This window comes from Hoplias malabaricus, chromosome 2, assembly GCF_029633855.1.
Source record: "Hoplias malabaricus isolate fHopMal1 chromosome 2, fHopMal1.hap1, whole genome shotgun sequence".
NCBI classification, from domain to species: domain Eukaryota; kingdom Metazoa; phylum Chordata; class Actinopteri; order Characiformes; family Erythrinidae; genus Hoplias; species Hoplias malabaricus.
In genome coordinates this window covers 79,486,899-79,507,963 of record NC_089801.1, presented here as the reverse complement: position 1 = coordinate 79,507,963, position 21,065 = coordinate 79,486,899, and the positions used below count along the sequence as shown (strand labels likewise).

The window sequence follows — 21,065 nt, the reverse complement described above, 5'->3', positions numbered from 1 at the left end:
GACGTCCTCGGGAGCAGTGGTTCCTGCAGAGACGTCCTCGGGAGCAGGCAGTTTTGCATAGCCGTCCTCGGGAGCAGGTTGTGAGTATCTCTCTTCTATCATTTTTAAAAATGTCTCAACCGTGAGTTCAAGGGCCTTTACTTTTATTAACTGTTCTGCCCACTGCAACGCCTCTCCTCTTAGCAGGGATTTTACAAAGAGGACCTGGACAATTTCAGGTGGAGCAGGAGAGGTCAAGAATTGAAAGTACAGTCGGCACTGTAATAAAAATCCCTTGCAGTTGAGTCCGTTCTCAAATTCGCTGGGTACTCCCATGACCGATTGCAAAACTGTTGGCTGATCATCAGTCCTTAAGGTTAGCAAATCCTCCGCGGTCTTTAGAGTTTTACCCAGGGATAACGCTGTGTTGGCTGCGTCCTTGTGTTGATCGGTCATTCTGTCACAGGACGTGATGAGTGGATTTACGGAGGCGGACACACTCGCTACAACACAGATAGTTTTAATATATAGATAACACAACAAACGAACTTGACGAGAAACACGAAATAACACTACTTAGAAACATAGGAAAAGAGCACGAAACAGGCAGGAGACCGAACAAGGAACGAGAAACGAGAAACAAACACTAATATAACAACTGGGAAATAGAACGAAACGACACGACTTGACTTGAACAGAGCAAAACTACAAATGACATAACACAAACACAAACACAATGACCGATCACAGGAAGTGAGGGAAGAGGACTTAAATACACGAACTAACAAGAGACACCTGACACAGATAATGAGGGAAAATGAGGGATGATAATGAGGGAAAAGAGGCGGAACAAAGGTGGAGCGAGGGCGGAGATAGGAATAACAACAAACAGACAGAGCCACATGGAAGGGAAAAACAAACAAGAAAGTGCCAGGATGTGACACTCAAAGCCTGAGGAGCTGTTGGGGGTTTGTGCCTTGCTCAAGGGCCCCTCAGCCGTGGACTGAAGGAGGACAGTGCTTTTTCCTGTGAGTCGTGGGGATCAAATCAGAGACCTTCCAGCCCCAAACCCTCTTCTCTGACCACTACACCACAGCTGTCCATTTATAACACCTGAAATATTAAAACTAAGACTTTACCTCAAAGATGAACCACCAAATGTTCCTAATAAACACACTGAGGCGGTTGGTTTAAAACCTTGTAACGTAAACAATCTCAGAGCCATCCTCTGCACCATTAAATGGAAAACTATGTGAGCTTTGAATGTTGAATATCAGAAACATTTAGATCACTTCTGTCCAAATCACAGACCAACCTTTATTAAATGTTCTGTGTAAAACTAGAGCACATTTTACTGTTTCTACAAACCTTTTCTATTCAGGAACACACAGAAATCTCACCTGATTATCTCCAGTGTACAGTGTGAACTCCTCCATCCCTCAGAGACCAGCTTCACTCCTGAATCCTGCAGGTCAGTCTGACTGAGGTCCGGCTCTTTCAGGGGTGAGTTTGGTGAGTTCAGCACAGAGCAGAGACTTTCATAGGAATTCAGGGTGAATTTACAGTCTGTGAGTCTGCAAGGTAAAGTAAATACAGAAGAAAGTGAAGTTAAAATAGAGAATGTGAAATTCAGATTCATGTGAATCAGGAATTATGAGATTGTCATACATCAGTATTTATCCAATATTAATTATTCATGGGTGTGTACAGTATGAGCTCAATCTGAAAATTTGTTCTGAATGTTATTCTGAATATTTTAGTGCTATTTACATTCTATTTCCACATGGAATTTCACTCCAAACTAAACTTTGTGAGGGTAACTACAGCCAACTGGAGCAGGAGAACACACACATTGTCCACATGGACATTCAACTCACAATCACACAACTCTCACCTGAGTGTCTCCAGTTTACAGTGTGAACTCTTTAGTGTCTCAGAGACCAGCTTCACTCCTGAATCCTGCAGGGTATTGTGACCGAGGTCCAGCTCTTTCAGGGGTGAGTTTGGTGATTTCAGAGCAGAGCAGAGACTTTCATAGGAATTCAAGGACTGATTAAAGCGAGACAATCTGTAAGGAGAAGTAAACACAGTGTAGAGTTAAAACAGAGAATGTGAAACTCACCCTCACAGGAATCAAGAATTATGACGTGTGGAAAACACTACTATTATAAACTTGGGGTCTGTGTGTTAAAAACGTTATTAAGAGACACAAACAATGAGCTCAATCTGAACATTCATTCATTTTCTGTAAGTGCTTCGTCCTGTTCAGGGTCACGTGGGTCGGAATCCTCCCCAGAATCACTGGCTGCAAGAGGAACACTCCCTGGACAGGGCCCCAGTGCATCACAGGTCTTCACTCACTCACCCATTTGACATTCATGAGTTCTTTTATGATTTAGGACTGACACTGACATTTATGATCAGACTCAATGATGACTTTCTTAAATGTACGAGAAAAACAAAGCAAAAACCCTTTACTCCAACTTATTGTAGAGAAGAACAAACTATAGACACCTGCTGCTGTGAAGAGCAGAGAAACTCAGCCACTGAACTCATTTAATCTGGAGAAATTCTTCAGGAAATACATAAATTCTTTACTAACATTTATATTTGTATTTGTAAAACCTGTTTATTCTCAAGTAAAATGTTTCAGTAAACAGCTTCATTTTTCTTTGAAAGAAGTGTATATCATTTATAAACACAGTGTTTCTAAAGGTTTGATTTTGTAAAAAGTGGGAGAACATTTACACAACACCTCATTTTTTTACTCTTTTCAGGCACTAAATGAGCTCCTGTTATAATCTGTGACTGTTCTCCTGTGTTTATGTCCTTTGTCATGTTTTGATCACGTGTTCAGTTCGGTTTTTCTTGCCATGTGTCTTTTCCGCTCGTTTCCTAGCCACGCCCTGCACCTGTGAGTCCTGAGCGTTCACAGGTGTTTCCTATCGTGTTTTCCTTCATAAGCTCCTCTCTGTGTCCCTGGTTTGTCCTTCATTTTGTGTCTGTGTCATTTGTGCGTCCTTTGTTTATTTCTTGTTCTTGTTACTTGTGTAACCCATATGAAGTATTGGGCTACTAAGCCTGTTTGTTATTTAAGTTGCAATACTTGTTTGTTCCAGTAGAGTGCGCCTTGGTGATGCATATTTATGTGAGCACGCCACAGCAAACTCTACACTGACTTTGACAACGCCAGAATCAACCAGCAGTTAGCTGAAGCTGACAAGTTATGAAAAGCTTATGAAAAATAAATAAAAGCGATAAATATGCGGAAGTTGATAAACGAGTCTGGACCACGGGAGTGCAAGTAGATGAGGAAATTACACAAGGAAGTCCTGGTGAGTCTCAACCCTGTTTACTGTTAGCCCGAAGCTAATGGCTAATTCTGATAAAATGTAATTTTATCTTGATACTACTGCCAGACACTTTCAATACAAAACCAACCAGGAGTTTATATGAATGTTGTCTAATATTTGCCACGCTTTGGTGCATGCTGTATCATTGCTAATTACAGAAATCAATATTTTATGTATGCTAATGCTAACTTGTAATAGCATAGATGGCATCTGCTTATGCAGTTGAGATTAAAAGTGATGAAACAACACGTGATGTTAGCCCTGTTAATGCAGTTCTAAAAATGTAATAAGTGCTAATTATGATGGTTCATCATATATTTAAGCTGTCTAAGCTGCACTAAAGGTATAAAAGAAATGTTTACTGTTATGCAGTTATCCTAAGTATTGGATAAAATATTGATGCTCTTTTGAGAGTAACAGGACTAGATGAAGTCTTGTAAAAACTAGACGTGGACATGGATATTTACTTTCTACATTGTTGTGTAGATTGTTTTATTTTTTTATATATATAGTGATCTTCGTTCTGTGATGGCGAGCCCAGCCCACGGTGATTGCGAATGGTGAAACGGTGTGGCCAGGCAGAACCCTGAACTGAATATTGTCCACTGGATTACAGATTGAACACTACACAAACTCATTTTTTTGGGAAACAAAACTATATTTTATTTTTGGGAGTTTTCTATTTTATTTTGGGTTTTTGTATTTTATTTCTTGAGCATTGTACAATTGTTTTATTTGTCCTGTGAGGCAATAAACCACAGCTGGTTCATCCATTCAGTATATTGTGGTGACTAAGTTAAATTACTCCTAGTACCGGACCTAGATGTCTAGTACCTGAGATTACGCTGGTCCACATTAAAGGTGCTACACTTGTTTAATAAATCTCCATCTCTGCATGTGCTTCAGTCCCTTCATCTCGTTCCTGAACTGACAGCTCCATAAATCCAGATCCATGTGGAAGATCTCAGTAAATAGTGTTGGAGAGTGTGGTTTGATGAGACACATTCAATAAAATGCTCCATAAAATATGAAATGAGAATAAGAACATAGTGAACATGTGCTGTGTGTAAAATATGAAGTGAATCATGAAGCTGAAGCAGTAGAGCCACGCCGTCAGACCTCCACAATCTGATATTTCAAACACTTTCAAACATTTCTGTCAGAAATTAAAAGATTAAAAAGCTTGTCTTACCTGAGTATCTCCACTTTACTGTTTGAACTCTTCAGTCCGTCAGAGATCAGCTTCACTTCTGATTCCTGCAGCTCAGTGCGACTGAGGTCCAGCTCTTTCAGGGAGGAGTTTGGTGATTTCAGAGCAGAGAAGTGAACTTCACAGGAATTCATGGTGAGTTTATACACATTCAGTCTGCAAAGCAAAGTAAATACAGCACAGTTCAAACAGAATGTGGATTTCAGACTCAGACTCAGTTTAATGAGATTAATGAGTAAAATAATACTTTCCATTATTTACATTATTCAGAGGGGCATTAATAACCGACTCAGTCTGAACATTTTTTCTGAAAATTGTTCTGAATATTTTCAGCACTGTTTGTATTCTCTTCTCCATATTAACTTTCACCCCCAAAATTAAACTCTCTTTAAACTCCCTCTCACTTCAGGAGGCAGAAACGGGGGAAGAGAGAGTTACAGTCAGATGAAGACAGTGTTGAGGACTAGTCTCAATGGAAAATAGCTACAGTCTGCTCTAAATGTCACCAAAATAACCAGTGAATGAAGGAATAAATTCATTTGTTAAATGTCAGTTACAGCTTCATCCTGATCAGGGTCACGATGGGACAAGAGTCTTAATAAAAAGTCACTGGGAGCAAGGCAGGAATATCACACTCTCTCTCTCATTCACTTACACACACACACACACACACACACACTAGTGCACTAGGGGCAGTCATCCTCGAAGCCTGAGGAGAAGTTGGGGGTTGGTGCCTTGCTCAAGGGCCCCTCAGCCTTAGACTGAAGAGGAGGACAGTGCTTTTCCTTCACTCCCCCCACCCCCAATTATTCCTGCGGGTCGTGGGGATTAAATCGAAGACCTTCCAGCCCCAAACCCTCTTCTCTGACCACTACACCACAGCTGTCCATTTATAACACCTGACATATTAAAACTAAGACTTTACCTCAAAGATGAACCACCAAATGTTCCTAATAAACACACTGAGGCGACTGGTTTAAAACCTTGTAACATAAACAGTCTCAGAGCCATCCTCTGCACCATTAAATGGAAAACTGTGAGCTTTGAATGTTGAATATCAGAAACATTTAGATCACTTCTCTCCGAATCACAGACCAACCTTTATTAAATGTTCTGTGTAAAACTAGAGCAAATCTTACTGTTTCTACAAACCTTTTCTATTCAGGAACACACAGAAATCTCACCTGATTATCTCCAGTGTACAGTGTGAACTCCTCCATCCCTCAGAGACCACCTTCACTCCTGAATCCTGCAGGTCAGTCTGACTGAGGTCCGGCTCTTTCAGGGGTGAGTTTGGTGATTTCAGAGCAGAGCAGAGACTTTCATAGGAATTCAGGGTGAATTTACAGTCTGTGAGTCTGCAAGGTAAAGTAAATACAGGAGAAAGTGAAGTTAAAATAGAGAATGTGAAATTCAGACTCATGTGAATCAGGAATTATGAGATTTTCATACATCAGTATTTCTCCAGTATTAATTATTCAGGGGTATGTATATTATGAGCTCAATCTGAACATTTGTTCTGAATGTTATTCTGAATATTTTAGTGCTATTTACATTCTATTTCCACATGGAATTTCACTCCAAACTAAACTTTGTGAGGGTAACTACAGCCAACTGGAGCAGGAGAACACACACATTATCCACACAGACATTCAACTTACAATCACACAACTCTCACCTGAGTGTCTCCAGTTTACAGTGTGAACTCTTTAGTGCCTCAGAGATCAGCTTCACTCCTGAATCCTGCAGGTCTGTGTGACCGAGGTCCAGCTCTTTCAGGGGTGAGTTTGGTGATTTCAGAACAGAGCAGAGACTTTCATAGGAATTCAAGGACTGATTAAAGCGAAACAATCTGTAAGGAGAAGTAAACACAGTGTAGAGTTAAAACAGAGAATGTGAAACTCACCCTCACAGGAATCAAGAATTATGACGTTTGGAAAACACTACTGTTATAAACTTGGGGTCTGTGTGTTATAAACATTATTAAGAGACACAAACAATGAGCTCAATCTGAACATTCATTCATTTTCTGTAAGTGCTTCGTCCTGTTCAGGGTCACGTGGGTCTGAATCCTCCCCAGAATCACTGGCTGCAAGAGGAACACTCCCTGGACAGGGCCCCAGTGCATCACAGGTCTTCACTCACTCACCCATTTGACATTCATGAGTTCTTTTATGATTTAGGATTCACACTGACATTTATGATCACACTTAGAGGAATACTATGTAAGAATGGGCTTTTTTGTCTCCTGAGCGCCCCCTACCTGTTGCTGAGTGTAATTCACATTTATAGAACTGTAATCAAAAGAAGTTTTACACACCTCTCTCTCTCTCTCTCTCTCTCTCTCACACACACACACCTTCTGAGCTGAAGAATATTGACATGTGTCATGACCCTCTCTCTCTCTCTCTCTCTCGTCTGTATGAGGAAAACCAAGCTAGATTCTACTTGTAGTGAACTAAACACTCGTGAGCCGTAAAGTGTTACTCAGCTCTCACTAGAGTTATCCACCCCTTGATTCTGAAGTTGCATAGCCAGGTTTTAGGGGACCAGCCCGGCACAGCAGTGAGAGGTGCTATTCCCCCTCTTACATGTCGGAGGGGCGTCACAAACATTTTGAAACTGTAATTCTAAGGTAGCGGCACGGTGGTGCAGCAGGTAGTGTCTCTGTCACACAGCTCTAAGAAACTGGAGGTTGTGGGTTCGATTCCCGCTCCGGGTGACTGTCTGTGAGGAGTGTGATGTGTTCTCCCTGTGTCTGCGTGGGTTTCCTCTGGCTGACTGTCTGTGAGGAGTGTGGTGTGTTCTCCCTGTGTCTGCGTGGGTTTCCTCTGGCTGACTGTCTGTGAGGAGTGTGGTGTGTTCTCCCTGTGTCTGCGTGGGTTTCCTCCGGGTGACTGTCTGTGAGGAGTGTGGTGTGTTCTCCCTGTGTCTGTGTGGGTTTCCTTCGGCTGACTGTCTGTGAGGAGTGTGGTGTGGTCTCCCTGTGTCTGCGGGGGTTTCCTCCGGGTGCTTCGATTTCCTACCACAGTCCAAAATCACATGTTGGAGGGTGGATTGGCGACTCAAAAGTGTCTGAGGTGTGAGTGAATGAGTGAGTGTGTGTGTTGCTCTGTGAAGGACTAGCGCACCCTCCATGGTGTATCCCTGCCTCACTCCCAATGATTCCAGGCAGGCTCTGGACCCACCGCGACCCTGAACTGGATAAGGATTACAGATAATGAATGAATGAATGCCTTTTAAGGTAAAAATACTAGATAGAGTTCCTTTAATGATAAGACTTTTTAAACTTATAAGGAACGAAGAAGCAAAAAAAAAAAAAAAATACGTTATTCCCACTTATTGTCTAGAAGATCAATTTAAAGTCACCTGCTTGTATTAATGACTGTTACTGGTTTGTATGTGTATTAACAATCACTTCAGGGGGCGGGTCAGGACAACAATTATATACGTTCAGGTGAGTTGAGATAAAAGGAGATAATATTCAGGTCCAGGATTTAAATTGAAATTGTCTTTAATTTGACTTGTCCATTAATATTAATCTGGTACAGGTCTCCACATGTAAGTAGAAGTGGGTGTGGTGTTCTACACAGAGATAATAAACAAATACAATTAGAAATACTGGTCTATGAGTAATCCCCTTATTACAAATACAACTTAAAATGTCCATAATAAATAAACATCATTAAAGGCTTGTCACGAGGGTAAGACCTGACTATAAATGAACTGAAGATGTACAATATAAATGCACATACATTACTTATCACAGCTAAAAGTAATCTACTCAACACAAGGTATACACCACACAAACATTTAATGGATGCATTTAATTAGAAAAAAACATAAACTACGGACATGTACTGCGTCACACACAGGCTTACACACCTCAATTAGGTAAAGCTAGTAGCTAGCAGCTGACTTCCCCAAATTACTTAAAAACTCTCGACAAAACAAAACACAGTGAAAATATATATATTTCAGTCTTCTACAACCAAAGATAAAGCACAAATAAGGTTAAACACGTTCAATGGACGCACACTGTTAATGAGACCGATTAAATGAAGACCGTTTCATGCCAATACCTCTCTGAACCACGTGTGTTAGCAGGATTATGCATCGGTGCATTCGGGTAGCCGCCTAGTGGCGGAAATTATAACTACATACAAAACACTAAACTACAGGCATACTAGACTTGAAGGATGAAAACAGGTGAATGAACAGTCTTTTGTACATGCTGCAGTGAAGGGCAATGAAACTCAGCCACTGAACTGATTTAGTCTGGAGAAATTCTTATGAAAAGACATTTCTTTCCTAACATTTACTTCTGTAAAACTTGTTTATCTTCGTGTAATGTTTCAGAAAACAGCTCTGAAATTTGTTTTGACATAAATGTACAGCATTTGAAAAACACTGTGTTTCTGAGTTTACATTATGTTTCTGTAAACAATGGGAGAGCATTTACACAACACTTCATTTATTTACTATTTTCAGGCACTAAATTAACTCCCAGATCCATGTGGAAGATCTCAGTAAATTGTGTTGATGAGAACATTCAGTAAAATGCCCCATTTGATAAAAATAATATAAGAACATAGTGAACATGTGCTGTGTGTAAAATATAAAGTGAATCATGAAGCTGAAGCAGCAGAGCCACGCCGTCAAACCTCCACAATCTGATATTTCAAACACTTTCACACATTTCTGTCAGAAATTAAAAGATAAAAAGCGTGTTTTACCTGAGTATCTCCACTTTACTGTTTGAACTCTTCAGTCGGTCAGAGATCAGCTTCACTTCTGATTCCTGCAGCGCAGTGTCACTGAGGTCCAGCTCTTTCAGGGAGGAGTTTGGTGATTTCAGAGCAGAGAAGTGAACTTCACAGGAATTCATGGTGAGTTTATACACATTCAGTCTGCAAAGCAAAGTAAATACAGCACAGTTCAAACAGAATGTGGATTTCAGAATCAGTTTAATGAGATTAATGAGTAAAATAATACTTTCCGTTATTTACATTATTCAGAGGGGCATTAATAACAGACTCAGTCTGAACATTTTTTCTGAATATTGTTCTGAATATTTTCAGCACTGTTTGTATTCTCTTCTCCACATGAACTTTCACCCCCAAAATTAAACTCTCTTTAAACTCCCTCTCACTTCAGGAGGCAGAAACGGGGGAAGAGAGAGTTACAGTCAGATGAAGACAGTGTTGAGGGCTAGTCTCAATGGAAAATAGCTACAGTCTGCTCTAAATGTCACCAAAATAACCAGTGAATGAAGGAATAAATTCATTTGTTAAATGTCAGTTACAGCTTCATCCTGATCAGGGTCACGGTGGGACCAGAGTCTTAATGAAAAATCCCTCAGAGCAAGGCAGGAATATCACTCTCTTTCTCATTCACTTACACACACACACACACACTAGTGAATGAGGGGCAGTCATCCTCGGAGCCTGAGGAGCAGTTGGGGGTTGGTGCCTTACTCAAGGGCCCCTCAGCTGTGGACTGAAGGAGGACAGTAATTTTCCTTCACTCCCCCACCCCCAATTATTCCTGTGGGTCGTGGGGATTGAATCAGAGACCTTCCAGCCCCAAACCCTCTTCTCTGACCACTACACCACAGCTGTCCATTTATAACACCTGAAATATTAAAACTAAGACTTTACCTCAAAGATGAACCACCAAATGTTCCTAATAAACACACTGAGGTGACTGGTTTAAAACCTTGCAACGTAAACAATCTCAGAGCCATCCTCTGCACCATTAAATGGAAAACTATGTGAGCTTTGAATGTTGAATATCAGAAACATTTACATCACTTCTGTCCAAATCACAGACCAACCTTTATTTAATGTTCTGTGTAAAACTAGAGCAAATCTTACTGTTTCTACAAACCTTTTCTATTCAGGAACACACAGAACTCTCACCTGATTATCTCCAGTGTACAGTGTGAACTCCTCCATCCCTCAGAGACCAGCTTCACTCCTGAATCCTGCAGGTCAGTCTGACTGAGGTCCGGCTCTTTCAGGGGTGAGTTTGGTGAGTTCAGAGCAGAGCAGAGACTTTCATAGGAATTCATGGTGAATTTACAGTCTGTGAGTCTGCAAGGTAAAGTAAATACAGGAGAAAGTGAAGTTAAAATAGAGAATGTGAAATTCAGATTCGTGTGAATCAGGAATTATGAGATTTTCATACATCAGTATTTCTCCAATATTAATTATTCAGGGGTGTGTACATTATGAGCTCAATCTGAACATTTGTTCTGAATGTTATTCTGAATATTCTAGTGCTATTTACATTCTATTTCCACATGGAATTTCACTCTAAACTAAACATTCTTCACTCTTCTTTCACAAACAGAAACAGAGCGAGAGTAAACTACAGTCGGCTGGAGCAGGAGAATACACACATAAGAGCAGGGGAGCGAGTGACTGGTCTTAGTCTCACTTTAGCCCAGGGTCTAGTCTCTAGTCCTTCCTTGAACTGATCGTCTTCTGTCGTGTCTTATGTAGTCGTAGTAGTCCCTCTGTTCACAACAGCATTAATATAATTACTTTATTAACTCTGTTAACATCTTCAGTGGGTTGTAGCACATTTCCATTTTTCTGTCACAGATAAACTATGGTGTTGTGCTCTATCACAGCTTTTTAAAGAACTGCAAATGGAGCACTGACCGTGTTAGGCCTGTGAAGAAATGTGTCAAAAACTGGATACGCAGTTACAGATAAGGAATGAATGAATCAATAATCAAGGAAAACCTTGTCTCCCTTTTTCCTTTTCTCAATGCATTTAAGGAATGTAGCACATGTCACAGGTTTAGCATCATCATAGATTTTCTGAAATGCAGTATATTAAGAATTATTATTATTATTATTTCTTCATTCATTGTCTGTAACCCTTATCCAGTTCAGGGTTGCAGTTGGTCTGGAGCCTACCCGGAATCACTGGGTGCAAGGCAGGAGCACACCCTGGAGGGGGCGCCAGTCCTTCACAGGACGACACACTCACACACTTACATCTACAGTCACCAATCCACCTACTAATGTGTGTTTTTGGACTGTGGACACAGGGTGAACACACCACACTCCTCACAGACAGTCACTAGAAGCGGTACTTGAACCCACAACCTCCAGGTCCCTGGAGCTGTGTGACTGCGACACTAACCTGCTGCGCTACAATGCTGTAAATTATTATTATTATTATTATTATTTATATTATTATTATTATTATTATTGTTATCACTGGTGAAATGCTGTTACACTGATTTCTGCTCTGCAGGAATGCTTCTCTGTCACTGTGCGTGAGAATAATGTTTTCTTTTGGGAATAAATGTCAGTTTACAAATAGAATATAGTACAAACACAAATAGTAAAATCATTGAATGCTTTTCGAGGGCAAACTACAGCCAATCGGAGCAGGAGAATACACTCATTATCCACATGGACATTCATCCAAAATCTCACCTGAGAGTCTCCAGTTTACAGTTTGAACTCTTCAGTGCCTCAGAGATCAGCTTCACTCCTGAATCCTGCAGCTCAGTCTCACTGAACTCCAGCTCTTTCAGGGGTGAGTTTGGTGATTTCAGAACAGAGCAGAGAGTTCCACAGGAATTCATGGTCGGCTTACAGCCAGACAATCTGCAACACAATGTAAACACAGTGCATAATACAGTAAAAAACGTGAAGGTGAGGAACTATGTGTTAGTTTGGTTTGTTAGAGCAAATGTGAACGCTTTCTTTTGACACTGGTGCTCACCAAACAAGCAGCAACTCCTTTTTTATTCTGTGCAGTGGAGGAATTTCAGGTGCTGTTTTGACTCCTTTATCCATTTGAACATGTCTTGTTGTGTTTCCAGTTGAAAAAATACCACCAGGTACACAGTCCCAAGAAGTGCATCAAGCTCAGTGTGGGGCATTGTTCAGACGACAAAACTAATGTCATACATGCGTCGCTTGCATACGTCACACATCATCGCTTTTTTAAAATACATATTTGGTTCAGGACTAAAATATAACAATGTATGGATTTACATATTTGGTCCAACCCAAGGAACCTGAACTACAAGTCTGAACACTCCTTGAAATTCAGCCTCACAGGAATAAAAATGATCAGATTTGAGGAAAATACTGCTTTTATAAACTTGGGGGATTTGTTTGAGATACAGTGTGAGTGAGAGAAAACAAGAGAAAGACATCAGTCTTATCCGTGTTCATCAAACTCCACCTGTTCTGTAATGTCTCATTCATTTTATTTATCACATCCTAAATATACACACAGTGAGGACCTTCTATTCACCGTAAAACAATCTGGAAACTTGTCTCAGTCAACAACAACACTGGAATATTCATTTATTCATTCATTATCTGTAACCCTTATCCAATTCAGGGTTGCGGTGGGTCCAGAGCCTACCTGGAATCATTGGGCGCAAGGCAGGAACACACCCTGGAGGTGGCGCCAGTCTTTCACAGGGCAACACAGACATACACACACACATTCACTCACACCTATAGACAATATTGAGTCGCCAATCCACCTACCAATGTGTTTTTTTTTTTTTTGGACTGTGGGAGGAAACAGGAGCACCCGGAGGAAACCCACGCGGACATGGGGAGAACACACCAACTCCTCACAGACAGTCACCTGGAGCGGGAATCGAACCCACAACCTCCAGGTCCCTGGAGCTGCGTGACTGCGACACTAACCTGCTGCGCCACTGTGCCACCCACACTAGAATATCTTAAAAAAAAAAAAAAACACTCACACGGCCTTTCTGCAGTTGCTCACAGCTGGGATCAGTCTCCAATAACCCTTCTCAGTGGTGTTGTACTTCCTCAAGTCCAGTTCATCCAGCACCTCGTCTGAGTTCACGAGCATGTAGGCTAACGCTAAACACTCTCCAGCAGCCAGTCTCTCATTTGAGCGTTTCTCTGATTTGAGATACTCCTGGATTTTACTGGATAAAGAGGAGTCATTCATTTCAGTGAGACAGAGGAACAGGTTGATAGATCTGTCAGAAGGAAGATCCTCTGATTGTATTATGTGTTTGATGTACTGAACTGTTTTCTTGATGCTCCCAGAGCTGCTCACTGTGTGTGTCAGTAGGTCCTGCAGGTGTTGTTGATTGGACTCCAGTGAGATGCCCAACAGAAAACGGAGAAAAAGATCCAGGTGTCCAGTCTTACTCTCTAAAGCTGTACGCACAGCTCCCTTCAGCAGCTCGTCCAGTGAAACTCTGTCAGACCACTTCATGTTTTTAGGCTTCAGAAGATGCAGTTCCTTCCTGTTCTTGTTCAAATAGCAGTGAAACACATAGAAAGCAGCTAGGAACTCCTGAAAGCTCAGATGCACAAAGCAGTAAACCTTCCTCTGGTAAAGCACAGACTCCTCCCTAAAGATCTCAGTGCAAATCCCAGAGTACACTGAGGCCTCAGTGACATCAATCCCACACTCTCTCAGGTCGTCTTCATAGAACATCACATTGGCCTTCATCAGCTGTTTGAAAGCCAGTTCAGACAGTTTCAGAAACATCTTCCTGTTGGATCTCAGGAGTTCCTGTAGAGTTCCTCTCTCATATTCCTCCTCATACTTCTCCTTCCTCATGATTGTCTGAGTGCACAGGAAGTGTGAGTACATTGCAGTCAGAGTTTTAGGGATTTCTGTGGTCCCTTGTTTCATGATTCGCTGAAGCACAGTTGCTGAGATCCAGCAGAAGACTGGAATGTGGCACATGATGTGGAGACTCCTCGTGGTCTTAATGTGGGAGATGACACTGTCGGCTTGGTGTCGTTCACTAATCCTCTTCCTGAAGTACTCCTCCTTCTGTGGATCATTGAATCCCTGAATTTCTGTCACACGGCTGATGTACTGAGAGGGGATCTGATTGGCTGCTGCTGGTCTGGAGGTTATCCAGATGTGAGCAGAGGGAAGCAGGTCTCCTTTGATGAGGTTTGTCATCAAAACGTCCACTGAAGACACCTTGGTCACGTCTGACACTTTCTCAAACTCTGAGAACTTCAGTGGAATTCTGCTTTCATCGAGGCCGTCAAATATGAACACAGTTTTACACACGTCATATTCCTTTGTGTCCAGACCTCGGAGCTCAGGATGGAGGGCACACAGAAGTCCATGAAGACTGTACTGTTTGTCTTTAATCAGGTTCAGCTCTCGGAATGGAAGCACAAACATGAACTCTATATCCTGATTGGCTTTTCCTTCAGCCCAGTCCAGAATGAACTTTTGCACAGAGACAGTTTTTCCAATGCCAGCAATGCCTTTAGTCAGAACGCTTTTAAGTTTTTCCACTTGTGGATCTTTATCTTCTTCTCTTTCTTCACGTCTCACATCTTCATCCATCACAGCTCTGGTGTTGTCTTCTTCCATTTCTCCCATCGTACACTGTACAGGGTTAAATATGTCTAAACAGTTTATTGGTGTATCTGGCAGGTTTTGTTTCCAGGGTTTGTTTTCAATCTGTAAAACTTCATGTTCTTCATTCACTCCTTCCATCTCTCCCTCGATGATGTAGAGCTGAGTGTAAACCCTGTTCAGGAGGATTTTATTCTCTTGTGTTTTGAATCCCTCAAATAAGCTCTCGTACTTGTTCTTCAGGCTGATTTTGTTTCTCTCTGAGACACTGAGCAGGATGTCATTCACTGGTTTGTATTCATCCAGCTCCATGGACTCCTCCGTGTGTGGAAACTGAACAGAGCCTGTTTTAAACCCCCTTCTGCAGCAGGGACAGGTCAAGTCTCCTGAGTGGACGGACTGGTCCCCAAGGCTCCTGATGCACTGTCTACAAAAAGAGTGTCCGCAGGTGATAGAGACTGGATCTGTCTGAATCTGCTCACACACTCCACACCTGGAACCATCATGGAGTAGTACATCCCTCCTAGAGATAGATGGATAGAGAGAGAGAGAGAGAAAACTTAAGAGTGTAAATGAATGTTAGATGAATGTCAGAATCAGAAATGAAATCTAACTGCAACAAAAACACTTTTCTGTCCAGTTCTCTAGTACCATTTTCACACGCAGAACCCTGAACATGTATTTATTATTTAAATAATAAATATTTAATTAATAATGCAATGGGCAAACCTATAATCACACACCATACAAATGTCTCATGGAATAACACACTCTGAAAACCTATAAAGGGAAAATGTCACTGCTACAATGAAGGTGACCTGTATGTATCTGTAGTCCTCCCACCAGTGGGTATCTGCAGATTTAAAATTAATTCCTCATTCAAAGTTTTTTCAAAATACATTTCTTAGACAAAATATTAGATTTATACTGGTAAAATAAAAGCATATTTTATAGGTAAATCAACAATTCAGGATTTGAGCGGAACATATCTATTAGAATCTTCTAAACACTGTCAAGCATTTGATAAAATCATGAGATCAGGGACTGGAAATTAGTGGGAAAATTACAAAATGATATTTGACATGTAAACATTGTACTTTTTGAATGGAATTACTGAAATAAATCAACTTTTTCATGATATTCTAATTTTATGACCAGCACCTGTATTTGTGACTTGTGTTTAATTTGTGGATTAACATTTACGCATTTGTAAAGTATTTTGAGACTAATCTCTCTCCGTAGTATAATGCCTATAGTTATCAATGAGACATTAATTAATAAAAACAAACATGAGTGGTAAATAAACCCTCTTAAATACAATTTAAACAGACATTTTTATGCAAGTCACATGGACTAATTTTACACACTATCTGAGATAACCACATACTGCACCACAGGGTGTCACTGAATATTGAGTTCCAAACGTGTTCAACAAAACATCTAGTCCTTCTCCCAGTCGAACCCAATCTGCTTCACTCCTTCACTCTACTCTGAACTTTGTAATTCATCTTTTTTTTTTTAAAGGTCCGCATCATTCTGTTTCTTTTGGACTGTCTACACTGCTACTTAAAGGAATACAATGTAATGGCTATATGAGTGAGACACATTAAGCAATAAGACCAACACAGTATTTCCACCATATTCCTTTTGAAGCAGTGGCCCACCACTGCAAACTGGCTGCTGCTGCTGCTTCTAAAGTTTAATGTCAAGAAATCCCAATTACAGATGTCTGCAGGGGGCTTTTAATTTTAAAAAAAATGGATACAGAAGAGAGAACGGTAAAGTAGCTCAAGTTAAATTTGATGGGATTTACATTTGTAAAGTTTATTAGCAAGGTAATGTAAAGCCCTTCAAACACGACCTGCGATTCAGAGCTCTGATTGGAGGAATTTTGCTTCGTTTCACTATGTACTGGTATATAACTGAAATGACAATAAAGCGTGTTGAACTTTACTTTCTATCAGAATGTGCACACACAAGATTTCAATTGATTTACCTGTCTCTATAAATACTATGAATGTGATGACTCTTTTCAATAACAACCACTGTATGGAGTTTGTGTTTCACAAAGCATCAGTGCAGACCACAGTCAGAAGTGAAGATGTGCTGCTGTTTTGTGTCTCACCTCACATCAGTACAGTGTCTATCTTTACTGAAATTAAGAGCCACATCCATCGAGACGTTACTCTTCATAGACACACCACTGGGCTCTGGAGGTTCTGCTCTGAACGTCTGCTCTCTGAAATAGAAAGTGGTGAAACCGTGTGTGAATATGTAGTAATCTGATACCCAGTGTGATAAATAATTCCTCATTCAAAGTTTTTTCAAAATACATTTCTTATACAAAATATTAGATGTATACTGGTAAAATAAAAGCATATTTTCTAGGTAAATCAACATTTCAGAATTTGAGTGAAACATATCTATTTGAATCTTCTAAACATTCTAAACACTGTCAAGCATTTGATAAAATCATGAGATCAGGGACTGGAAATTAGTGGGAAAATTACAAAATGATATTTGACATGTAAGCATTGTACTTTTTGAATGGAATTACTGAAATAAATCAACTTTTTCATGATATTTGAATTTTATGACCAGCACCTGTATTTGTGACTTGTGTTTAATTTGTGGATTAACATTTACACATTTGTAAAGTATTTTGAGACTAATCTCTCTCCATAGTATAGTGCCTATATTTATCAATGAGACATTAATTAATAAAAACAAACATGAGTGGTAAATAAACCCTCTTAAATACAATTTAAACAGACATTTTTATGCAAATCACATGGACTAATTTTACACACTATCTGAGATAACCACATACTGCACCACAGGGTGTCACTGAGTACTGAGTTCCAAACGTGTTCAACAAAACATCTAGTCCTTCTCCCAGTCGAACCTAATGTGCTTCTCTCCTTCACTCTACTCTGAACTTTGTAATTCATCTTTTTTTTTTTTTTTAAAGGTCCGCATCATTCTGTTTCTTTTGGACTGTCTACACTGCTACTTAAAGGAATACAATGTAATGGCTATATGAGTGAGACACAATGAATGGTAATAATGCTGAATGCTGTATTTTATTCATTTACATTATGCAAGTTGAGTGTAAAAACTAAACAGACTCTGGCATTTATTCTATAGAAGAAACATTGCCACATGACAATTCAGCTTTAACCTTCATGCAAATGAGCAGTGACTAGGGCAGCAACTACAAATCAGAAACAAGGTTCTCACTTCCCATTGAATACACACGTGAAGCTTGGGTCCTACTGAATATATGTTCTGCTTCATTTATATGATTAAAAGAAAAAAACTATCACAGCAGTCTACACCCACGGAGCTGTACAGTGTCTATAATTATCAGATCATGAGACACAGGCAACATGTTTTCTATTCGTTGTAGCTCGTAACCTCACTCACTGCCAGCCACAACACTATTCACACTCCTGGAGTTAGTCACTGACAGGTCCAGAGTTCAAACCTGCTGGATATTTGTCTGGGGTTTGAGAGTCATCGTCGATCACTCAGAGAGCTCTTGTATCACGTTTTTCAGAGGTTCACACACAGCGACTGAGTGCAGAGAAGAGTGTTTTCTCCTATTCTCTATTCATAATTACTGTACTTTATTGTTTGCACAAGTGCTGCACCCTGGTCCTGGAGGAACGTTGCTTCGTTTCACTATGTACTGGTATATAATTCAAATGACAATAAAGCCTGATGAGCTTGAAAAGTACTTTCTATCAGAATGTGCACACACAAGATTTCAGTTGATTTCCCTGTCTCTACAAATACTACAAATGTGATGACATTTTTCAATAACAACCACTGTATGGAGTAAGTATGTGTTTCACAAAGCAGCAGTGCAGACCACAGTCAGAAGTGAAGATGTGCTGCTGTTTTTGTGTCTCACCTCACATCAGAACAGTATCTTTCATTAATGAAATTAACAGGATCATCCATTGAGGAGTTGCTCTCTATTGACTCACAGCTGGACTCTGGAGGTTCTGCTCTGAACGTCTGCTCTCTGAAATGATAAAAAGTCCAGTGTGAATATTTGTTGAAAAAAAAACTGACATTTGGGGATTTTTCTATGAATCAACATCACTGGTGGATATTAGCAGACACCATTAACAAGCCTGAGATTATAACGAGGTTTGGTGTTTTAGATTTGGGTAAATTAATCTAAGGAGACTGCAGTTCTGAGATCAGTGTTTTTCCTGATGCAATTGTTGAAGATTTTTTGACATCCACAGAGAGATGGATGTCACACAGCTGTTAACCCTGATAACACATCTTGGTCACTGATCTTCAGAAAGACTGAGAATGTATAGCAGGTAGTGTCGCTGTCACACAGTTCCAGGGTCCTGTGGTTGTGGGTTCAAGTTCCACCTCAGGTCACTGTGAGGAGTGTGAAGTGTTGTCCAAGTGTCTGCGAAGGTTTCCTCCAGTTGCCCCGGTGCTGTATAAAAGTGTCTATGAGTGTGAATGTGCGAGTGTGTGATGCACTGTCATGGACAGGCTCTCTGACCAGGGTGTGTTCCTGCTCTGCGCCCAGTGATTCTGGGTAGGCTCCTGACCCACTGCAACACTGAACTGGATGAAGCCATTACAGAAAATGAAGGAATGAATGAAAGGAAACTTCTTCAGCATAGATTTCAGCATGATATTACCATTTGTCATGACATTAACTAGGGGTAACATACAATTAGGAAAAACAAAGGCCCTACCCTAGTGTGTGTGTAAATGTGTGTTTCACTGCATGGATGGGGTTAAATGTGGAGAACGAATGATCTGTGTGCATGCACAGTGGCCAATAAAATTATTCTAATTCTAATTCTAAACCTAAAGCTTGTGGGACATGAAAATAAATGAATGAATAAATAATTTAATCTGTCAATATGAGTTAGACATATTAAGCAATTAGACCAACACAGTATTTCCACCACATTCCTTTTGAAGCAGTGGCCCACCACTGCATATTAGCTGCTGCCGCTTCCAAAGTTAAATGCCAAGAAATCCCAATTACAAATGTCTGCAGGGGGCTTTTAATTTCAAAACAATGGATACAGAAGAGAGAATGGTAAAGTAGTTCAAGTTAAATTCGATGGGATTTACATTTGTAAAGTATATTAGCAAAGTAATGCTCTGATTGGAGGAATGTTGCTTTATTTCACTATGTACTGGTATACAACTGAAATGACAATAAAGCCTGTTGAACTTGAAATGTACTTTCTATCAGAATGTGCACACACAAGACTTCAGTTGATTTCCCCGTCCCTAAAAATACTATGAACGTGATGACACTTTTCAGTAACAACCACTGTATGGAGAAAGTTTTTGTTTCACAAAGCATCAGCGCAGACCACAGTCAGAGGTGAAGATGTGCTGCTGGTTTTGTGTTTCACCTCTCATCAGTACAGTGTCTTTCATTACTGAATCTAGGAGGTTCATTCATCGAGAAGTTGCTCTTCATTGAAACACCACTGGGCTCTGGAGGTTCTGCTCTGAGCGTCTGCTCTCTGAAATAGAAAGAGGAGAAATGAGAAAGAGCTCAGTGTGGATATTTGGTGAAGTTTGTTTTGTGTTATAGCTTTGGTAAATTAATCTAAAGGAGCAGTTCTGAGATCAGTATTTTTCCTGATAATGTTTTTGAGGATTTTGTGATGTCCAGAGAGAGATTTCTGACACAGGCCTGAAAACAGATACTGATTATTGATTTTCAGAAGGAATAGAAATGTATAATGTACAATGTAAATCTTTTTTACTGATGCAGGGACAAAGCCACTGAAAGTCATTAACTGTGTATGAGAGCGAGTGACACTAAGCGGTAAGACAAACATGACGGAGTTTAGCTCAGCACAACTTCATGTGAATGAGCAGTGACAGTGACTCCAATTCAGAAATGAGGTTCTCACAACACATGGAACACATGCACGGAACTTGGTTCTTAAATATTTGTTCTATTTCATTTACATGATACAGGGGTGAGAACTGATGATAGAGTCTAAAGCGTTCAGTCTGCTAAGTGTTTCAGGTCATGAGCCCGATTTATATTTGTGCATTTGCTTTAAAAATGTAGTCTGTATGATCACACAGGCCAGTCTTACTCACAGTATCTTGTGGTCTGGATATTTTACAGATCCTATCAGAGATACAGA

General features: G+C 40.3%; 1 protein-coding gene across 1 annotated transcript in view; it reads right to left on the bottom strand.

Annotated features, from left to right (window-relative positions):
• Positions 1-17,076, bottom strand: part of LOC136678318 (NACHT, LRR and PYD domains-containing protein 12-like) — a 47,479-nt gene extending 30,403 nt beyond the window's left edge. Inside the window, exons 1-4 of the mRNA XM_066656334.1 lie at positions 17,027-17,076; positions 14,933-15,328; positions 13,298-14,860; positions 12,000-12,173 (exon numbers count right to left, since the gene is read on the bottom strand). Of these exons, the coding sequence (XP_066512431.1) occupies positions 12,000-12,173; positions 13,298-14,860; positions 14,933-15,328; positions 17,027-17,076 (2,183 nt within the window). The remainder of the gene's footprint in view (positions 1-11,999; positions 12,174-13,297; positions 14,861-14,932; positions 15,329-17,026) is intronic.
• Positions 17,077-21,065: the final 3,989 nt, after the last annotated feature.